General features: G+C 30.8%; 2 protein-coding genes across 3 annotated transcripts; one reads left to right on the top strand and one right to left on the bottom strand.

Annotated features, from left to right (window-relative positions):
* The first annotated feature begins 13,084 nt into the window (after window positions 1-13,084).
* On the top strand, window positions 13,085-15,193 carry LOC141706346 (COBRA-like protein 7). The gene is made up of 2 exons (XM_074509131.1): window positions 13,085-13,303; window positions 13,708-15,193. Exons 1-2 carry the CDS (start codon window positions 13,183-13,185, stop codon window positions 15,123-15,125), a joined length of 1,539 nt encoding a protein of 512 aa, XP_074365232.1. The 5' UTR covers window positions 13,085-13,182; the 3' UTR covers window positions 15,126-15,193.
* Window positions 15,194-17,070: 1,877 nt separating this feature from the next.
* LOC141708593 (tlg2p-like protein a) lies at window positions 17,071-22,713 on the bottom strand. Of its 2 annotated transcripts, none has more exons than XM_074512297.1 (8): window positions 22,364-22,713; window positions 18,770-19,049; window positions 18,342-18,431; window positions 18,108-18,185; window positions 17,816-17,893; window positions 17,675-17,740; window positions 17,515-17,595; window positions 17,071-17,398 (listed from the first exon to the last, which is right to left on the bottom strand). In XM_074512297.1, the coding sequence occupies exons 1-8, from the start codon at window positions 22,552-22,554 to the stop codon at window positions 17,291-17,293; spliced, it is 972 nt and encodes a 323-aa protein (XP_074368398.1). In that variant the 5' UTR covers window positions 22,555-22,713; the 3' UTR covers window positions 17,071-17,290. The 2 variants fall into 2 exon arrangements, with proteins under 2 accessions (XP_074368398.1, XP_074368399.1); XM_074512298.1 differs by having other exon boundaries at window positions 18,770-19,046.
* Window positions 22,714-23,013: the final 300 nt, after the last annotated feature.

Genomic DNA, 23,013 nt, shown 5'->3' with positions numbered 1-23,013 from the left:
AAAATGAAGGAGGTGCAGATATAGGTGCAGGCGTAGCAAGTTTGCAATTAACATACAAATGATTAACACTACCACACTTTACACAGATTTTTCTAGGTGCATATTTATCAGGTGTGTAGTTGTTATGTTTGTTAATTCCTACCTTCCCAATCCTATTGTTTTTTCTTTTAGATTCTACTTTAACCTCAATTTTCTCCAATCTGTCATTCAATTGCTTTATTGAAAAATGCCCTACATTGACTCTTTTGTTCTCTTTCACTTGACTTGTTTCTCCTGTAACAAAGTTCTTAGAAACTGATCCATATTTATCACTAAGCTAGCTTCGCTTTGCTAACTGGATTTCTATTACTCGACAGATGTGGTTCTTTGTCTTTCGACGAATAATTCATTTTGATCATTCGACGGATAATCTACATTATCCATCGAATCCATATCTGTTGAAAGTCCTTCTTCCAAGTTAGGATTCAGTTTCTCCTTACTCTTTTTTCAGGCTTCATCACAGAAAGATTCAATACCTTGAACTTTAGTAATTTGAGCATGGACATCTCTAGATGATTTCCATGCCTTAATTACTTCCTTTTCTCGTTCAAGTTGCTTTCTTAAAATCTCCCCATTCTTTAAAGATTCAGTCAGTCCATCTTTTGCAATCTTGCACTCCATCTTCAGTTTCTCAAACTCAACAAATTGAGTTTCTAACACATTGTTTCTTTCATTGAAAAACAAATTGTTCTCTTTAATTTTAGTGTTTTCTTTGGTGGGTGATTTGAGGGTAACACGCAGATGATATAACTCAGTAGACATGTCATTTATAGCATCATTACACTCAGATTTAGATAAGTGTGCTAGATTAGTAGTGATTACCTGATTACTGGATGAACTGACCTCTGTTTCTTCTGATTTGTCCATAAGTGCTAGATTGACATAGCTTGTATGCTCATCCTCCTTTAATCAATCAGCAGCCCGGTCATTTTCCTAAGTTAGAAACGCCATTTCCTTCTGTTTGATCAACTCAAAGTATTTCTTTTTGTAATCCACAAGTTCAAACTTCTTTCTATCAGAATCAGGCTTTCTGAATTCACTTGCGAAATGACCACTCAAGCCACACTTGAAACATTTAAATTTTGACTTGTCAACCATGTTTCTGTTTGGATTGGATGCTCCAAAATTCTTCTTGAATTTGATCTTGGCAAACCTTCTGGATAGAAAAGCCAGATGCTTATCTATGTCATCCATATCATTTTGACTAAGATGGTCTTCATGTTCAGCTACTAGCCATTTTCCTTTGCCTTCACAAACTCTAGGGTTTTGTGCAGATTCCACAGCTTCTACCTTTATCTCTTTCTCTCTCTCTTGCTCAGCAACCAATGCAATATATCCTCCATTTTTCCTTTCTTTCTCCAGTTTCTCACCTTTCTCTATTTCAAACTCATAGGTCTTTAGAATCCCATACAGTTTGTCCAAGGTAAATTCCTTGTAATCTTGAGAGCTTCTTAGTGAGACTGCCATAGGCTTCCATTCCTTTGATAGAGATCTAAGGAACTTGAGGTTTGAGTTTTTTGTCTGATAGACTCTTACATGTAGCTTTAGAGCATTTAGTAGTTTTTGAAACCTTCTAAACATGTCAGTGAGTGACTCACTTTGTTCCCTATGAAAATACTCATATTATTGAATGAAGAGTTGCATTTTATTTTCCCGTACTTGCTCAGTTCCATCACATATAACTTGAATTGTATCACAGATATCCTTAGCAGTTTTGCAATTGATGATATTGTCAAACATGTCACCATCAACACCATTAAACAAAATGTTCATGGCCTTCTTATCCTTATGAACTTGCTCAATATCTGGATCAGACCATTCTGCTCTAGGCTTTGGGATAGATGGATCATTTCTTGTAGCAGATCTCATAGGGACATGAGGACCTTTGTCAATACAGTCCACATATTCTTCATCTTGAGAGAGGAGATGCAGGTGCATTTTCACCTTTCAGTGGTGATAGTTGTCTTTGTCCAGAAATGAAATTTTTACTCCAACATCTTTTCTGCTCATCTTGTTAGTTGTTGTGATCTTTAAACTCTTTGTTCTTCAAGAGCTTGCTCTGATACCAATTGTTATTCCTAGACAATCTAACAAAGAATTATAGAAGGGGGGTTTGAATGTTATTCTGGTTTCTTTTTTATTTTAAGGACTGTTCTTTCTTAAATATATAACTGTATTTGATTTGGCTAAAGTGCGGAATGAAAATATTGAAGAAATCAAACACAAAGTGATTAAACACAAGTATTTAAAAACTTTTTGGTGGATTGAACTTTTCCACCAGAGATATATATAAAATCGAGAACTGTACGATGCAAGGTTTGCACACAGCTGCTTACAAGTAGAACTTACAAAAGAACAGAGAAATTTTTCACAGATACAGCCTTTTTTTATTTCTCTAGTTGATTGCTTACTTACTTGATATTATTCTACTTGCTACTCTTGGTTTATATATCACCAAGTTACATGATAAAAACATAAACTAATAGGACAAAAGTTTCTTAGTCTAATTACATGCTTCTTCATTTCTACATCCAGCATCTTTGAATATCTTCAAGTTAGCATGGAAATGGAAATGCTTCTTTATTCTCTAAAACCTGTAAATAGGCCTCCACATTCCATTTGCATCTAATCAACGTATGTGACTGTCAAGTCACTATCAACAGCAATTTGAATTAGATCATCCGTTGAAACTTCATTTGATCATTCGTTGAAACTATGTTGAATCATCCGTCGAAGCTTCATTAGATCATTCGTTGATTGTGACTTGGGTCATCCGTCGAAGCCTTGTAGAATCATCCGTTGAAAGGCTTCCATAGCAGTTAACTCTATTTCACTTATGCAAAATTTCAAGGCATCTAATATTTACAATTAGCCAACATATTTTGCATATCAAACTAGTAGTCAACATGACTTTGAATATCCTACATCTTTAAGGTATTGTGGAATGCATAAATGTGTTATAAGACTTATTAATACATAAGCTACTCTCTCAACGGATGTTAGAGTGATCATCCGTCGAGAGCTACAGAAACACTACATTAAATCTACTAAGGTGTTTTGTTTAACTTATCATCAAGTACACAACATATTCATAACACGTAATACTCGTTAATTTCTTTTTATTGTACTATTTTAAATTTAATATTTTCTCGTGTGATATTTTTAATTTAATGTTTTTAATTCAGTTGAATGTATTTTATTATAATATTAATTTTCTTAGTATTTAATCATTTTAATTAAAAATAATTACAATTTAAATATTACTTAATAAATTAAAATCACATTATAAAATTTTATTTAACTTGAAATATAATATAATATGAGAAAGAAAGGCCCCGCAAAATATGGCAAATGGGCACTTGAATTGGAGGAGTTTGCCCACTTTTTTTCCGTGCCCAGTTTTTCCACGTGGACTGGCCGAATTGACATAAAAAAGGAAATGGGCATGCAGCATTGCAGCTGCTCTTAGTCCCGATTGTAACTGTTTTCATCTTCATAGATATCAGTTGTAACAGTTTAAGAATAATTTCATTCATTGCATCATGAATTTCAGTTCTTCCCTGTATGCTTAATCCACCTTATCTCTCAATATTTCAACCACTTTATGTTGGGCACATCTATCAGGGCCGCATTCTAGTATATCCCATTTCTAAGACGTGACTCTATTATTAACAATCAAATTAAAAATAAAAGTGTGTACTTTTTGTGATAATCCATCGATCATACACATTCAAGATAAACATCTTAGTAAGTTATAGGCACCGTGTATTTTATTGAAGAAAATTAAAGATATTACTTTTCTAGGTATTAGGCCACGGACATGACGTATAGAAGTACATCATCTTTTTTGAACATAATGTTGGTAAGAAAAAAATAACACTCTGACTATGATCACAACTGGATAATTAAAATGATTAAGAATGACTCAGGTACTTAAAAATTTATCATTTGCTGTTCCTTGGTTCGACACTCACTTATACCGAGAATTTCTTAACACAAATACTCATCTGTAAGATTATGAATCATATTTTCCAAAAAAATAATAACATTATGATTATCTAATAACATCGATATCTAGTGACATTCATTTCTGAAAATAATTAAGTCTTAAATCATGAATTACGCTACATAAAATACGGTAATAGGGCTCTGTTCCCTTTATGGGACGTTTGTGTGTTCAATTCATTTTCAAAAACTTTCAAAAATGACACTGAACGCCACTTTTTACGGGATTATGTCTCTGACTCCCACCCAGAGGAGTGACATTCTTGGGTTATATTTTTTTTATTTTTCCTGGTTGTCCCCTTCATTCCTTGGCTTCTACAGGTTTTGTAAGCCTCAAAATTTTTATCAAAGTCCTGTTTATTATCATATTTTAACATATTTCGATGATCTAGTCTAATAGTGCATATCTATTTTAACATATTTCAATTATCTAATTATTTCAATAAGTCATTTTAAATCATAACAAATAAAACTATTTTAATTAAAACACTTTTGTAATTTCTATATCCGGGGCGGGGCTACATTTTCAAATCTAACTACATGCACTTGTCAAGAACCTATTTATTTTTAAAACCTATTTTAAGAATTTTATAATTTTATCCGTCTCCATATATGTAGTATATATGTTTTAATACATAATTTTTTAACAAATTCAACAAATAAAATAATAAAGTAATATGTAATAAAAAGAACCTTGCATTGCACGGATTTTAAACAACTCCCTCTGTCCCTAAATATTTTTCTCATTTGTGTTGGATACGTTTAATGTACATTTTTTATCGTTAATATCATTAATTTCGTATTAGTATTGAATATAAAAATTTCATTGTATTAAAGTACTCATAGATACGAATCCTACAAAATCACTCATCACTATATTCAATCTTATAGATTAGACGTAAATTAGTAGTCAATCGCTTATCATGAATAGTGTAAAAAGTCAAAACGGAAAACGTTTTTTTGGGACGGAGGGAGTGGTATTTATGAATTTACAACAACCTTATTAACTAAGTAGACAAATTAATGTTATCAATAAAATATATGTTACATATTTTTAACCAATTACAACAAATAATTGTTATGTAAGGCCTGGTAAACTTAATATATTAATATATTCAATTGATTATAATTTTTACCCAATATAAGATTTCTTGACAACATATGAAAGTAAATAATATACGATTATGGTAATGTAAAATAAATTTATAGTTTCAAATATAACATTTTACTTTACAAAATTATCTTCCACGTAAAAATCAAATGTTACTCAAAATATATCTAAAACTTAAGCCATACTAATTTTGCTTTTACTAATATAAGTTCTCACCTTATATTTGAATAAATATTCATATTTTACTCATAAAAATTTTATTAATTTTGTTTAAAAAAATTAGAAATACAACTAATAAACAATATACAATAATATAAATTAAAAAAAACTAAATATAGAACTGTAATGTTATAGACAAAAAAAATCATATTTTTCTAAAATTCAGAATAATAATAATTTCTTAATAGAACATAACCAATTTTAGTGCATATTGAACAAATATCTCAAAATTTTCAAGGATTTTTATTGACGGTGAGTAAATAATAGAATATATAACAAACTACTTATATAAAATCGAATACAGTCTATAACTTTTAAATATCAAAAGTTCTAATTTTACTATTCACAAATTTTAATTCCTTAAAAAAATGAAAATCCTTTAACCAAGTTAAGTACAAAACTATTTAACAAATTATAAATTTTACTCCAAGTATTTTGTTCATTATTAATCTACGATTATGGTTATAATAAAATTTTCAACTACATTGAAATATTTGAAAAAAATAAAAAATAAAATTAATATTTGGGGATCAAGGTTATACACCAAATAAGTTAACGAATTTATTCAAAACCAAATTTATAAGTTATTATATAAAATCAAATCAACAAACATATAGACATATGTAATTAAATAATTTTAAATTTCATCATTTGCATGTAGAAGTAATTTTAATAGCAACTTTGATTTACCTACTGTCAATAAAATAAATAATGTATCAATTATATCGATAATTTTAATGTAATATTTTTAGCATTAAATTGTGAAGTAATAGTACTATAATGTAATATTAGACTACATACAAATACATAAATTATAAATATAACTAAAAGAATTCACTAAGTATAAAATTTTAATTATTTTTTATTACAAACTCCGGTCAAAACAGGGGCAAAAAAAGTACTATTTAATAATAATGTTGAAAAACAGGACCTTGACAAAAAAAATTGAGAATTACAAAATGAACACTTTCTCTGGGTGGGTATCAGACTATCAGTGACCAAACCCAATAACCGTGCTATTTTCTTTGCAATAAAAATGAATAAACACACAAACATGCCATAATGGGGTTTATATGCCATAAAAATTAATTAAACACACAAACATATCATTAAGGGAACGGAGCCCGATAATAATTGCTACTAAATTTTTTCTTTAATTTTTCGACATTTACTCAATTTACTGACTTGTATGAAATCCAAATGATCGTTTACCCAAAAACAATCTCCCAAAATTACACTTTGCACTTGTACTTTATTATGTTATATAAATCTATTATTATATATATAATAGAGCAAATATGGGGTTGGATGAGCCAATTTAATCATATTAAAATTACTGAATTGCCCCTCATAATTGTATGTTAATAATTATTTTAATTTAATATGCATGCATTAATTACCTCTAATTTATATGTATGTATTAAGTATTACATATATTTATTACCACTTGATTATTTAATAATAACAATTTATAACCACATGAATAAATTAAATACATTTTTAAGGAGAAAAATAATATTAGTGTACGAGGATCAAAACACAAATATTAGAAATTAATTTTTATTCTAACAATGTGGGAACTATTATAAAATACATAATTTTCATAAAATGGTTAAAACTATCCATAAACAATGATTATATTGAAATTTTAAAGGTATAGACGATATAATACATAATTTTTTTAACCGTATTAATATATAACAAATATTGAACTTTCATGCATATAAGAAAAATGGTTGAAAAAACTCGAGTATCATTAATATTACATATACTTAGAGTTGATGGGATCATTAGTCTAACAACACATACTTCCGGTCAAGATCCCCAATCACGAACCTCATTTATCACACTTTTAGCATTCAAATACATTAGGTATTTAAAAAATTATTTATTCATATTTCTGGTATAGAACACCACTACATTTTTCTATTGTTTCACCTTAATATTAAATGTCGAAAAATTTGTTTTGCATCGATATAACCACATCCCGGAAAGTCAAAAACTACTCATATAAATAGGTTAATTTCATCAATTCACCTATAAACAACACGAATACACTGTCAACAACTGCAATTAAAATTGTGCAATCTAGAGCATGCTCGTGCATTGCACGAGTTATAAAGCAATCGGTGAACTTGATCTTTTCAAGTGCTAAATGACAACAATTCAGCAATAGTGTTCAAAATATAAAATAAGTACAACTTTTACAAATATTATATATTAATTATCCGATATAAAATAGAAAAAAAATGCATTTTATAATATAATCTATATTTCATTTATATAATATGTACATTGTTAATTAATATGTGAGTTTAGAAAATGCCCGTGTTATAAAGCTAGTTTGTTTTAAACCTTCAAGTCGATCTTTTTTTTCGCTTCAGTACATATATGTTTTATAACGTATTATTTCATATAGTTACAATTACTGATCATATAAATTTAATTTAATTAACAAAATATTATTTTTGCTTTAAAATATTATGAATTAATTATTATAAATATTAAAATATAAATTTTATAAATTAATTAAAAATAAACAACTTAATATAAAAACATGAAGTAAAAAAGCAAAATAAAATTATGATGATCATGAAAATATCTATTGAAACATAAGTGTAATGTGTAAACATATAAAAAAAAGTTAAAAATAAAGAGTCAAAATAAATTTATAAAACATAAATGAAGTACAAATGAATAAAAAGGGCTAAGGCCAACTCCAAGAGTGGCCTAAAGGTCCAAATTTTGACCGATTTCGATCCAAATTCACCCAATAGTGGCTTAAATCTCGGTCCAAATTTGGACCGAGATTAAAATAATAGTTTTTAATGTATTTCTTTTACTTTATTATTACATAAAATTTTGATTTCGGATATTTATAAATGCAATTAACCGATATTAGGATATTATTATTATTTATTTAAATAATAATTTAAATTAAAAAATATTTAAACGTAATTAAATAAATATCATTGCATTTCTTGAATTCAAATTACGAATACATTCAAACATTAAAATAAAGATTACAACATATAAAATTTAATTTGAAACACAACATAAATGAAAATGCGATGAGAACTATATTATTAATTTAGTCCGACAAATTAAATCGACTTCCTCCAAGATAGTCAAAATATTGTCCGTAACTATTTAGGTTGTTTTGAGATCCTTGACCTTCATTTTCTAAAAAATATTTAAACGTAATTAAATAAATATCATTGCATTTCTTAAATTCAAATTACGAATACATTCAAACATTAAAATAAAGATTACAACACAACATAAATGAAAATACTATGAGAACTATATTATTAATTTAGTCCGATAAATTAAATCGACTTCCTCCAAGATAGTCAAAATATTGCCCGTAACTATTTAAGTTGTTTTAAGATCCTTGACCTTCATATTCAGATCCTGGACTTTGAGATCAAGAACGTTACTCTTCTGATTTTCAGCATGATTCTAGTCTGTTCACCACTAATTGCGCTTCGAGATGCACTAATTGAACATTTGTGGGAAGAATATACTAATTCTGAGAATTAGTATCAGTTAACGATGTTTTAAGATTTAATTAATATTTGTACTTTTCTTATTTGAATTTAATGTTTTATTAACGGTTTTATTATAAAAATTATAACTAAATGTGTTTACTATTTTTCATATATATTTGAAGTTTAATTAGAATTCTATTATCATTTATTAACAATTTTAAAATAAAACAAGTAATTAATAATAATAATAAAATATAAAGATAATATCTTACATCATATAAAATAATAAATTTATTATTATAAGACCTTAAAATAATTAAATAAATATTTTGAGATTTGAACCGAAATTTAGACCAAACTGGCGGAGTTGGAGAGGGGTTCGGTCTAAATTTGGACCGAGGTTCGGTCCAAATTTGGACCAAACTCTTGGAGTTGCTCTAAGGCCTCAGCCCTCAGGAGGTGTAGTTTGAAAATTATGGAACAACGGGTAGTTTGGAAATTATGGAACAATTGATTAGGTCTCCAGAGACGAATCGCCCGAACTACGGCTCTGTTTCTGTTAAAAATTGTTGTGCTCTGAAAAAAAAAGTGCTGGTAAAAAAAGTATTGTCAGGAAAATTAGATGATTATTTGGTAATTTTTAATTAATGCATATTTTGAGATATAATATATAAAATAATGTTTTTGAGAAGGTTTGATGGTGAAACTGATAGATACTTTTTGCAAAAGCTGAAAACAGTTTTTTCCAAAAATATGGGGGACATACTTTTGCTAACAGCAGCTTTTAGAATTTATCAAACACCTATCTGACAGTTAATCTGACAAATTTTCAGCAAAAAGGTGTTGTAACTGTCTGCAATAGCAATACCAAATGGGGCCTACGGATCGCAATCGTGCATTCCGTGGATAATCAAGAAAGATGGATTGATTGCGAATGATAATTTTATGTATCATTTATTTGTGATTTAGATGCAGTTTTAAAATTTAAAAAATAATAAAATTGTAATCATGATTGCAAAATAAATTTATAATAAAATATTTTTATAGTGTTTAAACTAATAAGTAAACATATTTATTTTTTAAAAAATATATTATTATTAAATATTATAAAATTATTGTTTGTCTAGTGTGTGCCCATGACCACATGCTAAGAAAATGTGATAGACGAGTTGTAAAAATTTGATTGGTTGGGACTTTTGTGCGTGCAGAGGGTCCATCTTTATTAATGAGCTCTTCACCAATCAAAATTTTATAACTTATCTATCACACTTTCTTAGCATGTGGTCATGCGCACACATTAGAAAAATCCAATTACGAATACTACTTTTGTTATTTCCTCAAACCTAATTCATCACTTAGTCTCTATGTTAGCATTAGAGCAACTCCAATTAGAGCAACTTCAATCATATTCATTGTTAGCTAAAATTGTCGGATGTCAACCAATATACCTATTATCTAAAATTTTAATCATTTCAATGGGCTCTTTCTATTAGCTAAAATTATAGTTATAAGGGTTTGGTCTTCTAAATTTGTTGATCATGTCCTCATTAGCTATATCAATGCGAGGTTACCTCCCGTCATTCTTGTGATATTTTATATGTGAAAATGAATTGAATTCTAACTTGTATGTATATGTATTTATTATTTTTTTAATAATTATTATATATATATTTTTTATTTAATTTAAGTAATGTTAACTGTAAAAATATTTATCAAAAATTTGTAAAAAAAAATCATTGTTAACCAAATTTATCAATTACTTATATAATTATTTTAATATAACATTTTATGAAATACTAATAAAAAAATATGATAAATTAAATTTAGTTAAATTTTTTATAAAATATAAAATTAATTTTTGTTAACCAATGTTTATCATGTTTAAAATATTACTATAATATCATCAAATATATTCTTAAAAAAAATATGTTTTTATTAAATATATTTTTTATTTTCACTTAAATTAAATAAAAAATTATTTATTTAGTAACTTTTTTCACTAAAAATAACCGTTGAAATTTAAAAGTAGCAGCTTTTTAAATATAACTAGTCATTATAGATAATATCGTTGAAGTATAATTTCTTACTAGTTTAGTAAATTTTAAATAATATCTATAGTTTACTCGTATAGCTGTCAGATATAGCTATTTCAGTGGGAGATGCTAATATGTTCAGGTTCAATAAGTTCAAGTTGCATTATACTTTTTTTATTAGCAGTACCCGAAACAACAGGGTAGGGGATCACCGGATTTAAAGGGTGCTGCAATTTATATTAGCTATTAGTCGTTTAGCCGGAAACTTTGCATTCTTCATTTCTAAATGGTAATTTATCAAATAACTTCAACATAAATTTATTAATGTTTAATTATATTTTTTTTAATGTTTTATATTAAGCGGTGAAATCGCAAATCAAATCGCAATAACCGTAAATTTGCAACCGCAAATGATGCGGTTAACTATTTACGGTTGTGGATGAAAAATTTCTAAAATTACTTTTTTCAATTTTTATCCTAAAATCGATCTGATTCAAATTGCGTATAATTGATATTTAGGAACCCTAACTTGAGACAACCTTACGGCCATTGTAAGTAGGTTTTCTTGTCATTCGCTCGTTCTTCTCCTGCAATGCAATGAGAGTTCATTTTCCCATCAAACTCATTCTGTCATTTTCAAACTCATGTATAAGTACTCCCTCCGTCTCATGATAATAATAAGTTCTCTATTTTGACTTTTGGCATTTTTCATCGTAAGCAACTGATTATTAATTTACGTATAAGATCAAATATAGTCATAAGTGATTTTCTTGAATTCGTATTTATGAGTATTTTAATATAATAAAATTTTTATATTTAATAATAATACCAAATTAAAGATATTAAAAATCAAAAATGTGCATTGGCACACATGTCACAAGACGGATGGAGTATTAGTTATTACATGTCCCGGTAATGTGATGATATCTTCTACTCTCAACCATCTATCAAAGACTAAGATATTTTTACACCACATTTAAAAACCATACTCCCTCCGTCCCTAAAAACATTTTCTATTTATATTGAACACGTTTGACAATACAGACTTTTGATTGTTAATTTTATATTAGTATTAAATATAGAAATTTCATTATATTAAAATACTCATAAATACGAATCCAACAAAATCACCCATAATTATATTTGATCTTATAAAATAGACGTAAATTAATAGTCAATCACTTATTATAAATAGTGTCAACTTAAGGAGCAGTATGTTCTCTTAAAAAAGTTATCGATCACTTCTTGCCAGAGATGTGACATCCCACTGGAACATTTATTTGCATAATAGACCCATTATGAGCTCATAATAATTTAGGAATTACAAAAAAAATAAAATAATTATACATCACTGCTAACAGAATGTAGGTATATATCACATATTCGAAACCAAGACTTCTTCTGAAAACAAGTTTTAATACCTTGTTATGGTTCGAGTAATTTATGTAGCTAGTCCGAATGTTTCTTGATCACTTGATATATATCTAATTTATAAAGATGGGTAGGGAATTTAAACAACAAAAACTTAACTCCAACCAACAGTCCATAAGCCTCCAGCTCTTAATTATTAAGTTAAAAATTAACATACAAAGGACTGCAAAATGTATATGTTGACTTGCAGTCTGTCTAAGCAAGACGGCACATCCTCAAACAAACATTTCATGCACATATTCTCATTATTATGCGATCTAGCAGTCCCTCTTTTCATATCAGAATAGCCGGCACAGCACCTTTCCAATAACCTGGATTTGGTCTTCGTTGGTCCATTTCATCTTGTACAATAATAAACATTTATGTATAAGGGTTTTTTAATAATCTGGTACATACTATATATGTTGTTGGCTACCTAAGGATTACAAGCTAAAAGGCATACATAATGGGAAAACTTCATTGCTCTCCCTACATTTACAAACTGTTAATCCTCTCTATTTTACACACAGTCTCCTTGTCACAAGCCCAACCTCCAAATCAATGCAATGAGATTCTTGTTACATACACATATGTATCAGGGTACCCAGTCCCACCTATGGTCCCTTCCAATTTGACCCAACAGGCCTACAGGTTCCAATCCACTCTCACAGTCCTCAACAATGGCTTACAAGAGCTACCCTCATGGCGGGTTTTTGTGGGGTTTAAGCACAATGAGCTGTTGGTCTCTGCTTCTAATGCTGTCCTAGCTGATGGAACTTCACTTCCTGCTAATGTTAGCACTGGTGCAGTTTTGGCTGGTTTTCCAGTGACTACTCTTAGAACTGGGATTCAGACGGCTGGAGATTTTAACTTGATGCTAGCTCGGGTGGAATTGGTGGGTACTCAGTTTGGAGTTGGATCTCCGGATATTCCTCTTCCAGCTTCTCTTCGGATTGCTAATGATGGGTTTTCTTGTACTAGTCCTTCTGTTCAAGGTTAGTTTTACTGACAGAGTGCAACTATTTCTTCCTTAATTACTTTCATTGCACTAGGCCTGTGTTTTATTTTATGAATGGTAGCATGTTAAGTACCTACCGATACATTAGATTCTCAAGTAAACAGTAGGGGAGTGGGGATTCAGACATATGGCAGTGGCCAATGCCGGGGGATGAGGAAGAGTATTGGTAGTAGGCTAACGACTGAATTACTGTAACACTTTCTTAAATAACTATCCACCTTAGAGTAAAAAGCATATTGTGTAAGATTAAGCATAATATCGATATTCTAATTAGATAAAATGTTAGACTAGAATACTAAGCCTTATGACAAAATTCCTTCAGCCTGCAAACTACGGTGGTGAGATTACCTTAAATTAATATATGCATGTCTCGAATTTCAGGGAATGTAACTCAGGTATGTTGCTTTAAAGACTCAAATGCCCCGCCTAGCTTTGAATTAGAGGATCAAGAAATTTTCCAACCCCTCCAGAATGGAGACATCAGCATAATGTATGACGTGATTAGATCATACGAATCAAATTACCTGGCACAGGTCACAATCTCGAATCAAAATCCAATTAGCCGTCTTGATTATTGGCACTTGAGCTGGGAATGGATGAGAGATGAATTCATTAACACCATGAGAGGAGCGTATCCTTTTATTGTAGATACAAATGAATGCATCTATGGCCGGCAAGGTGAATTTTACCAAGACTTGGATTTTTCCGCAGCCTTGAATTGTGAAAGAAGACCAGTGATTATTGATCTTCCACTCGACAGAACAAACGATACAAGTCTTGGAAGGATTCCATTTTGTTGCCGAAATGGGACAATTTTACCACCTACTATGGATCCAACCAGGTCCGCGTCAATATTTCAAATGCAGGTTTACAAAATGCCTCCAGATTTGAACAGGACTCAGCTTACTCCACCACAAAACTGGAGAATCAATGGAACAAATAGCCCTGATTATCAATGTGGTCCGCCAGTTCGTGTTAATCCAACATTGTTTCCCAATCCCGAGGGTTTATCTTCAGAAACAGTAGCAATTGCTTCTTGGCAAGTGGTGTGTAACATTTCACGTTCAAAGTCAGAGAGCCCGAAATGTTGTGTATCTTTCTCATCGTTCAACAATGAATCAGTTATCCCCTGCAACACCTGTGCTTGTGGATGCAAACCGGATCCGAGTGATATGTGTAGTGCTACAACACAAGCACTTCTTTTACCATCACAAGCTCTACTTATCCCTTTTGATAATAGAACTAAATTGGCAGAGGAATTTAGTAGAAATAACAATTGGAAAATGCCTGATCCATTGCCTTGTCCCGATTATTGTGGCGTTAGTATCAACTGGCATTTACTTTCTGATTTCAAAGATGGATGGAGCGCAAGAATGACAGTTTTCAATTGGGGTGAAACTGACTTTGCTGATTGGTTTGCTGCAGTACAACTAGACAATGCAATGCCTGGTTTTGAACAAGCATACTCATTCAATGGAACAGCTCTCTCGGGTACTCATCATACACTATTTATCCAGGGGCTTCCTGGATTAAACTATATCGTCGCTGAGAGAGATGGAAAGAATCCAAGGAAAGATCCTCGCGTTCCTGGCTCACAGCAATCGGTTGTCTCCTTTACCAAGAAAACCGCACCTGGAATCAATGTGATTCATGGGGATGGATATCCAACTAAGGTTTACTTCAATGGTGAAGAGTGTTCTCTTCCTTCTATGCTTCCAAGTGATGGTCATGGTATAAGCGCAAAAAGTGTTTTAATCTATCTTATAGCTTCATTTGTTACTGTGTTTCTTCAGCTATAATTTAGATATTCTTTAAGGAGACTGAACATAATTTTATTTACTTTCATTCTTTAAGCCTATACTAGCAGGCAGCAGCTTTTAATGGTTGATTCTATTTATCTATACTTTATGTGCAATATTATTGTCATTGCACCCTATTTACATGAGAAGACAAAACTACACCCCTAATTCAAAATCAAAGCCCTGAAAAAAAAGTTGAATATAAGGGTAATTCCATCTTTCCATAACTTTTTTGCTCCGGAAATAAAAAAAGTTCTCTGAAAGTAACATATTCTATTCACAAGCCCATATTAGGTTCTCAAACTGAAGTTTTTGAGTCCCATACACATTATGCAAAAAAACAGAACCCTGAGAAAAATTTATTGTAATTTGTAATATACAATTGTAATGATTCGACTCGGACTCGGAGAATGATGTAAAAAATTACAGTATATTAACTTAGCTCCAACCCAGCTAACCTATCACACCAAAATAATAAATCTTTCTAATACATATGTTTGGCATGCTACTTGCTAGGGTGACCTTAACTTCACAGTAGTAGAACATTGATTGCTTTGTATCGAGTTTTAATACCACTGTTTGGGCTTGCTAGTAATTGATTATCGGCTTTAGTCCATACAAATTTATTTTTGATACGTCTAAAAGATCTCATATTAATTAAGTAACTACCTTCTTAACAATTTAACTAACAATTTCAACACTGTAAAAATTATTGTTTTACTAAAATATGGTGGAATACAATACAAATAAATTTATGCAAGGAGACGTGGGAATATGAAAACACTTATATGGCTGGTTTAGCACCAAATTAGTTATAATTTTTGGTGTGATAACAAAATAATATAAGTTTGAGAGTCGAGTTGGACTGGAATTTTATACTAAAATGGTATAAAAGTATAAATTTAAAGTTGGTTGGGAGACCGTATTGCTAATACTTCGCCTGTATATGTAGTAAACAAATATTAACAAGTTAGATACTTAGATTACCAGCGTAAATAGTAGCACACGTGATAAACCTTGAAAAAACAAGGAAGTAAATAAAGCTACCTTTTAAGTCAAAATTTACTTACTCGGCCCCCATATTTCTTGATGTGTTCGCAAAGTTAAATCAGCCAAAAAAAATATAGGACGGAGGGAGTGGTACAAACTATAAGGTTATATTCATACATATGAGTGACTGATTAATCATTTTATTAGAGCACCCGCAGCGGGGACCTAGTTGCCACCTCGAGACAAGCAAAACAAAGTGACATGGATTCATAAAATAAGAAAGCTGATGCGTTGGAGAGGTCGGAAAAAACCGGTCCCGTTCCATTATACTGGGTCTCGACTACTTACCGTTTTTTCATTTTTTTTATTGTTTCTTTCTCTCTCTAGCACACCATCCGTAGCATCTGGCTTCTGGGGCATCATTTTTACTCTACTTTGTTTTTTTAAAACTTATGGTTACTAAATTCTTCGGTTTATATCTTATTTTTTTTAATATGATATAGTTAAATTATATTACATTAAAAAAAATAATTTCTAAAATTAAATTTCTGTGTAAAATTTAATATTTTCTTGTATGCTGTTTTTCATTTCATGATTTTTAATTATATGATATATTTTAATTACCGAGACATGTTTTTTTTAATAGTATTTTTAAAATTCTTAGTCACTTTAATTTAATTATTACAATTTTAACATTAATAAATTAAATTAAAAAATAATTTTACTAAATATATATATATATATATATATTATAATAATAATATTAGAGGCTCTACAAACTGTGGAAAGTGGATTTTGAATTGGACGGGTTGAGGTCATTTTTTTAACAAACCCACACCCACTTCAGGGTGAGGTGGCAATTTATGCCGGTGATGGGCCATTTAGGAATGGGCTTTCTGCTTTTTACTGAACCAACTAGTGTGTTACTTCCGAAGAGTCACTATGGGTAATTCAATTTTTAAATCTAAAAAAAAGAGTACAATTCAATCCAAAATGTTGATGTAATCTTTCCATTCTATATTCTAATGTGCTTCCTGTAGTACTTTCAACCTCCAATATCTCATCACAACAGTAAGCTATCTAGTTTCTCCCTAACACTGACAAGTAACAACAAAGCGTCTCTTCCTTCAACAAAATTACTAGTCTTCCATTCACTCTAATAAGCAGCTATACAATCAGAAGAGTACTTCCTTAAGGATTAGGAGTACTAGCATAATGAAGCACATAATAACAAGAACAGTAGCACACTTCACCATTCCCCCACTTTTTTGGCTTCTCTCTGCCTGTAAATTTTGAAAGAGTAAGAATGAACTTTTGCGATTTGTAACAGACCAAGAAGAAAAAGAGACCACATCATTAAAATTTTCATATAAGTAGACAAAAAGACACATAAAGATACCTTTTCCAATTGTTTGAGGCCTTCCTCTACTGATGTAGCAGTGTTCTGAATGTTGTAGTCTATCCGATCAACAATTGTTCCCTGAAGAAAGTACTTAGTAAGTATAAATCCTGGATAGCCACAATAAGTTTATAATGACCGAAGAAGATAGGACTTAAACCTGGTCTATTACAAGGACTGATAGATCCTTCATAATTTGGGCCAGCTCATTTACTGATTCCAAAACCTACACATCATTGTTTTCTCTAAAATGACAATCAGAACTATCTTATAGTACTACCAACAAAGGAGATACACAAACCTGGTTTATCTCTCTTTCCCTTTCAGCTGTAAAATGCTCACTTTTCTTTACTTTTGTCATTTGATGTTCAGTAAAACCCTAGTTAATCAACCACAATTATTTTTATGATTAGTTTCCTATGTTTCAATCAGCATTTTTCTAGCACATAAATTGAAAATTAGAGAATCTAACCCTGCATCATCCACCATTGTAACTTAAAGAACTTGTATATTGCAATTTACTGGACTTTTACGTAATGAGTTCACAATTTCACAATCTAAGAAAAGCAACAAATAACAAGGGTGAACCATACCACGTCACTGAATTCATCATCAGCTAATCTGGATTTAGTTTCATTCAAATTCATTTCAATGTCAAGCCCGTCATGTTCCTATATTGTAAACACAAAAAAGTTACTAGGACTAGCAACTGAAAATTTCATAATGATAACCTGGGCATGATGATATAGTAACATGTGACATAATAACTAGAAAAAAAAACTCAAAATATGCTAATGAAAATGTCCCAATTGTTTTTGTAGACAAACCTCTTTTTGCTGACGCAAACGATTCAAATAAGAGGAATGTTTCTTACGAAGCCCCACTGAAATATTTTGAAGATCTGTTGCAAGGGAACGCTGTATAAAAACAATCATGTCAGGCAGTTCATCCTTTTAGCCCACCAAAAACATTTCTATAGCTTGCATTCATAACCATGCACCAGTAAAATGTTTAAGGAATGATAAAAATCCAACTGGACATTCACAATCACAAACATGCGAGCTAGGAAACCACAATTCATATACAAACAAATATTGGTGACAGTTTAAGCAAAATGAAACACAAATCAACAATACCACAGAGTATAACCATACGCAATTATTCATGTAACTAGTAACCAGAAAAAGGCCCTCTCCAATAACAATCAACATTTCAAACAATGCGGATTAAGGTCAACATTCACTAACAATCTTACCTGAACGTTTTTCCGGATACTTGAATCCTCAGAAGGCCCGCCATCAGAAAGTTTCTTTAGCCTCTTTTCTGACTTTCTTAATAGAGCTGTAATCTCCTGAGTAAGTTCTTCTATCAGATACTGATCTTTTTTCCCATCTCCAAAAGAAGGCGTTAAAGCTTTTGCATGAACCTTAGCTAACTCTGCCATTTTTTCTCGAGCTCTCTGTATATTGGAAGAAACTTCTTCCGAAACATCAACCCAATCTGGAGGTAGACCTATGGAAAATACATCCGAACTGCTGAAAAAGAAAATGCTTTCCCCAGTTAGATTATATGAAAATTTTCTTTCACTGACCAAATGAAGTGAAGAGATAAGTCTCATTCTGGAGGTCAGTTATGCAGTAAATCTATTTGTGGTGGAAAGGTAGATTAAACATATTACGACAAAATTCAAAGTGATATCAAGTAGGAGATAACACAATAATGGCTAAAGAATTCATAGATGGGTAACCTTACCTTACAGACGTGAGGTGTCTCAGTGCTCACGTTGGTGGATTCTAAAGGAAAGATGCAACTAAGCAGGAAATACCAAGAGTTTTTTTATAACCAAAAGGGAAGGGAAGGTCAAGAGAATCAGACTGAGGAGGTAGATAAACAAAACTAAATAACTTTTCCATCTTTAAAAATGACAATAATAAAATGCCATTGTATATTTTATATTCATTCAGCAAAATCAACATTCAACAAGCATAACAAAAAGTTTCCTTACTACTATAATCATTCTAGAGGGTGTATAACAATTAATTTTTGTTTCCACCTTTCAAAGAAAATCTACTACTCGTGTCCTCTCATTTCTTTATTATGCACTAAAAACTGTGTAATCAGTTCCCATGCATTTTAAGATGTTCTTTTTTAATAACTTAGCAACACGGCCTGGTTATAAATACCAAGAAAAGTGAACATTGCTATTGAATTAAGGTCGCCACACTGGTAAAAAACAAATAAATGATTGAATTTCATCCCAACAGCGCGACATTATTCTACATTTTATCTTTGTCTTTTTGTGTTAAATCTAAAATGATTATCAAACAGTTACACAATGTGCTTTCACTTGATGGGTAAATGAAAAGAGAAATATACACTTATCCAAACAAAAAAGGAAGTTATATAAGATAATAAAAAATAAGAACAATCATCAAAGGAGCCTTAATAGTAGATATATAAGAACAAATTCTGAAAAAGAAACAGCACAGAAGTTAACTACAAATCGTTTTGTTCCAGCATTCAATCCAGAAACTGGTTAATATTAGAGTAATTGTTGTAGAATAATGAAGTGCACAGTGAATAGAACTTTTCAGAAAAAGCGGAAAAGAGGAATAAGGAGACAACAAGTTACAAAGTCATCATGCACTAATATTCTACTTGTCCAACTAATTCGGCCATACTTGCCTAGAATCATGAGGTGCACAGCAAATAGAACTATTCAAAAGAAGCAAAAAAGAGGAATAAGGAAACAGCAAGGATACAAATTCATTAAGCAATAATACTTCTACACGTCTAACAAATACAGCCATACTTGGGTAGATATTACCCCGCCCCCAACTGGCCACTTCGCATATTGAAGTGTATGATCTCAAATTTCTAATTTTGGAGATCACCTAATAGAACTACCACTAGTCCTATATATAGGTTGTTTGACTTTTTTGCAAACAAATCAATATGCTTTAACATATAATGATTATTAATTTTATTTTTTAATAAAAATATAGATCTTTTCCCCTTGGATGGAGATACATATGAATGAATATCTCACTGGTAGATACAAGTTTTGAAAATGACTAACGAGCAAATCCACAATTCAAGTTCATCAAAATGGTAACATACACACAACCCCTATAAAATAATTGAATCACAATGTCTTACTCTATAGAAATACTTCGGGCCTGTTTGGCGACCACTAAATAAGTGATTTATTGACTTATAAGCCTGTAAGTACTTATCGACGTTTGTTTGCTTACCCAACTTATAAGCTGATAAGTTGAATGCTAGAAACGACATATTTTTTCTTAACTAATTTTAATTTTCGTTTTTTTATTAACTTTACTTTTTAAATTTATGTTTTTAAATGTTTTTCTAATTCAAAATTCACAAATTAAGATAATTGTATTTAAAAATTATTTATTTTAGTTCATTTAAGTGAAAAAATTCTGACTTATAAGTAAAATTCTCCAAACACTTATTTAACTTGTATGTATTCATCTACTTATCACTTATAAGTCATTTATTCATTTTAGTCATAAGTTACTTATTTTAAAATTTCTCAAACGGGCATGAACATGTCACCAAATTCATAATCGACGAATAAATACCATAAATCTGTTCTTCGCTCAAATTAAACCAACAAAAAGAGAATATAAAACCCTTGTTTGTTTGGTGGAAAATTGAACTAATTTGGGAAATGAAATGATAGCAATGATAGTGATGCATCTCATTCTCTTGTGTTTGATAATTACATAGGAAATTGTTTTCCCAAGTTTAGTGATATAATTAAATTGATAATGTCATCAGTATTAGAAAATTGCATCTGTATACTATATACCCAATTTAAACATCGACCATAAGCCATTCTAGATAACATAACCAGATTCCGAACTCTGTATTGAGACCGAAATAGTAACAAGATATATAGTTTTATAATAAAAAGTTTATTGTGAAATGTAGTATACAATATAAAAACACAAACAAACACCTATTCCGGTCAAATGCCAGCCAGGCGCAAAACTTTACCCTCTGGCAAGCTCTGTAGTGACGCAATTCTCCAGCTCTTGTAGCCTCTCAGACGCAGCTGAGTCTGTTGATTCAGAACTGAGCTACCGGACAGTATATGGGAAACAGGCGATTTTGTGCAAAGCGGAGAATAGGTAGGTGCTGCTACGCATGACCGGGTAGGGAACACAAACAAAGTAAGTTTTAGCTTACAATTAATTTTCCTGACTAAGAATTGCTTTCTGGACATGTATGCAACCAAAAAAGTGAAACTACTTTCCGATTTAACTATATATATGCAAACAAAAAAATGACCTAAACAACAGTACAAACTATTAAAACTTCAAGCTACGCTTAACAAATCATTAAAACACTGGAAATCTCAACAGAGTTCCGATCAAAAAAATAAAACAGAATGTAAAACGTGATTTCCTTCTAAAGCAAAAAAAACTTACTCTAGGTCGTAGATAAATAAGTATCAACTGTAACTTCACTAAAAATATCTACATAGTTCCGACAACATTAACCAAAAGAAGAAAATAAAAACTAATTTCCTAGTACTTACAGAACATTTGAAACTACTAATATTCAAAATAGTGTGTTATAATATCTAAACTGTAACACCAATTAAATTGGGCCTAAACACACTAAAAATTATATAGTAAAATTTGGAACAAGCAACAAAAAGAGAACATAAACCTAACCTAACTATTTGGAAGCAAAAACCAGAGCTAATTGATCCACACAGACGGGGGAGAGAGGGAGGGAGAGGGAGAAGGTGGAGAGGGGGAGAGGGGGGGGGGGGAGAGAGAGAGAGAGAGAGAGAGAGAGAGAGAGAGAGAGAGACCTGGAAGGGCCAGGATCGTCATTAGTGCTGAGAGGAGCATAAGAAGATCGATTGGATTTAGAGAAAGGTATAAGAGGAGACATTTCAATGACAGCAGTGTTGAACGTCGACGAAGATGATACTGGAACGCGATTGTTGTTCAATGTAGTTCTGTGTTTTTTAAATATGCTGCTTCGATTTCTAGTTGCCATTACCCCTGTTTCAATTTTCAGATCAATCAGAGCTCCTGGCTGTATATATTTATTCTATTCTATTCAAGTACCAAAATCAAATTGCGCGTGTCCTAGGTCTGTAATTTGGAGAGATGGGAACCAAGCCAGATGAAAATCAGGTAAATTAGATTATAATCAATTTTCTTTAAATTATAATACTCCATCCGGGGAACATATGTTAAGAGCAGTGTTCCACTAATCACTAAGTCCGCCGGAGGTAACTTCGAGAAATTAATCTGTAAGTCGGAGATTAATCGGAACATTAATCGGAAGAATATAAATATTATTTTTATTTTTTATAATTATAATGATTAATATATAAAATATTTGTATGAAAAAAGAAATTAGAATGGTATTAAACAATATCTACACATTTGACAATCATTATGTACTAATTATTGAGTTTATAATATTAAATATATTTTAATTCACACTTTT

The sequence above is a fragment of the Apium graveolens genome, chromosome 2 (assembly GCF_009905375.1).
Source record: "Apium graveolens cultivar Ventura chromosome 2, ASM990537v1, whole genome shotgun sequence".
NCBI lineage: Eukaryota > Viridiplantae > Streptophyta > Magnoliopsida > Apiales > Apiaceae > Apium > Apium graveolens.
This window is presented reverse-complemented; position numbering and strand designations above follow the sequence as displayed.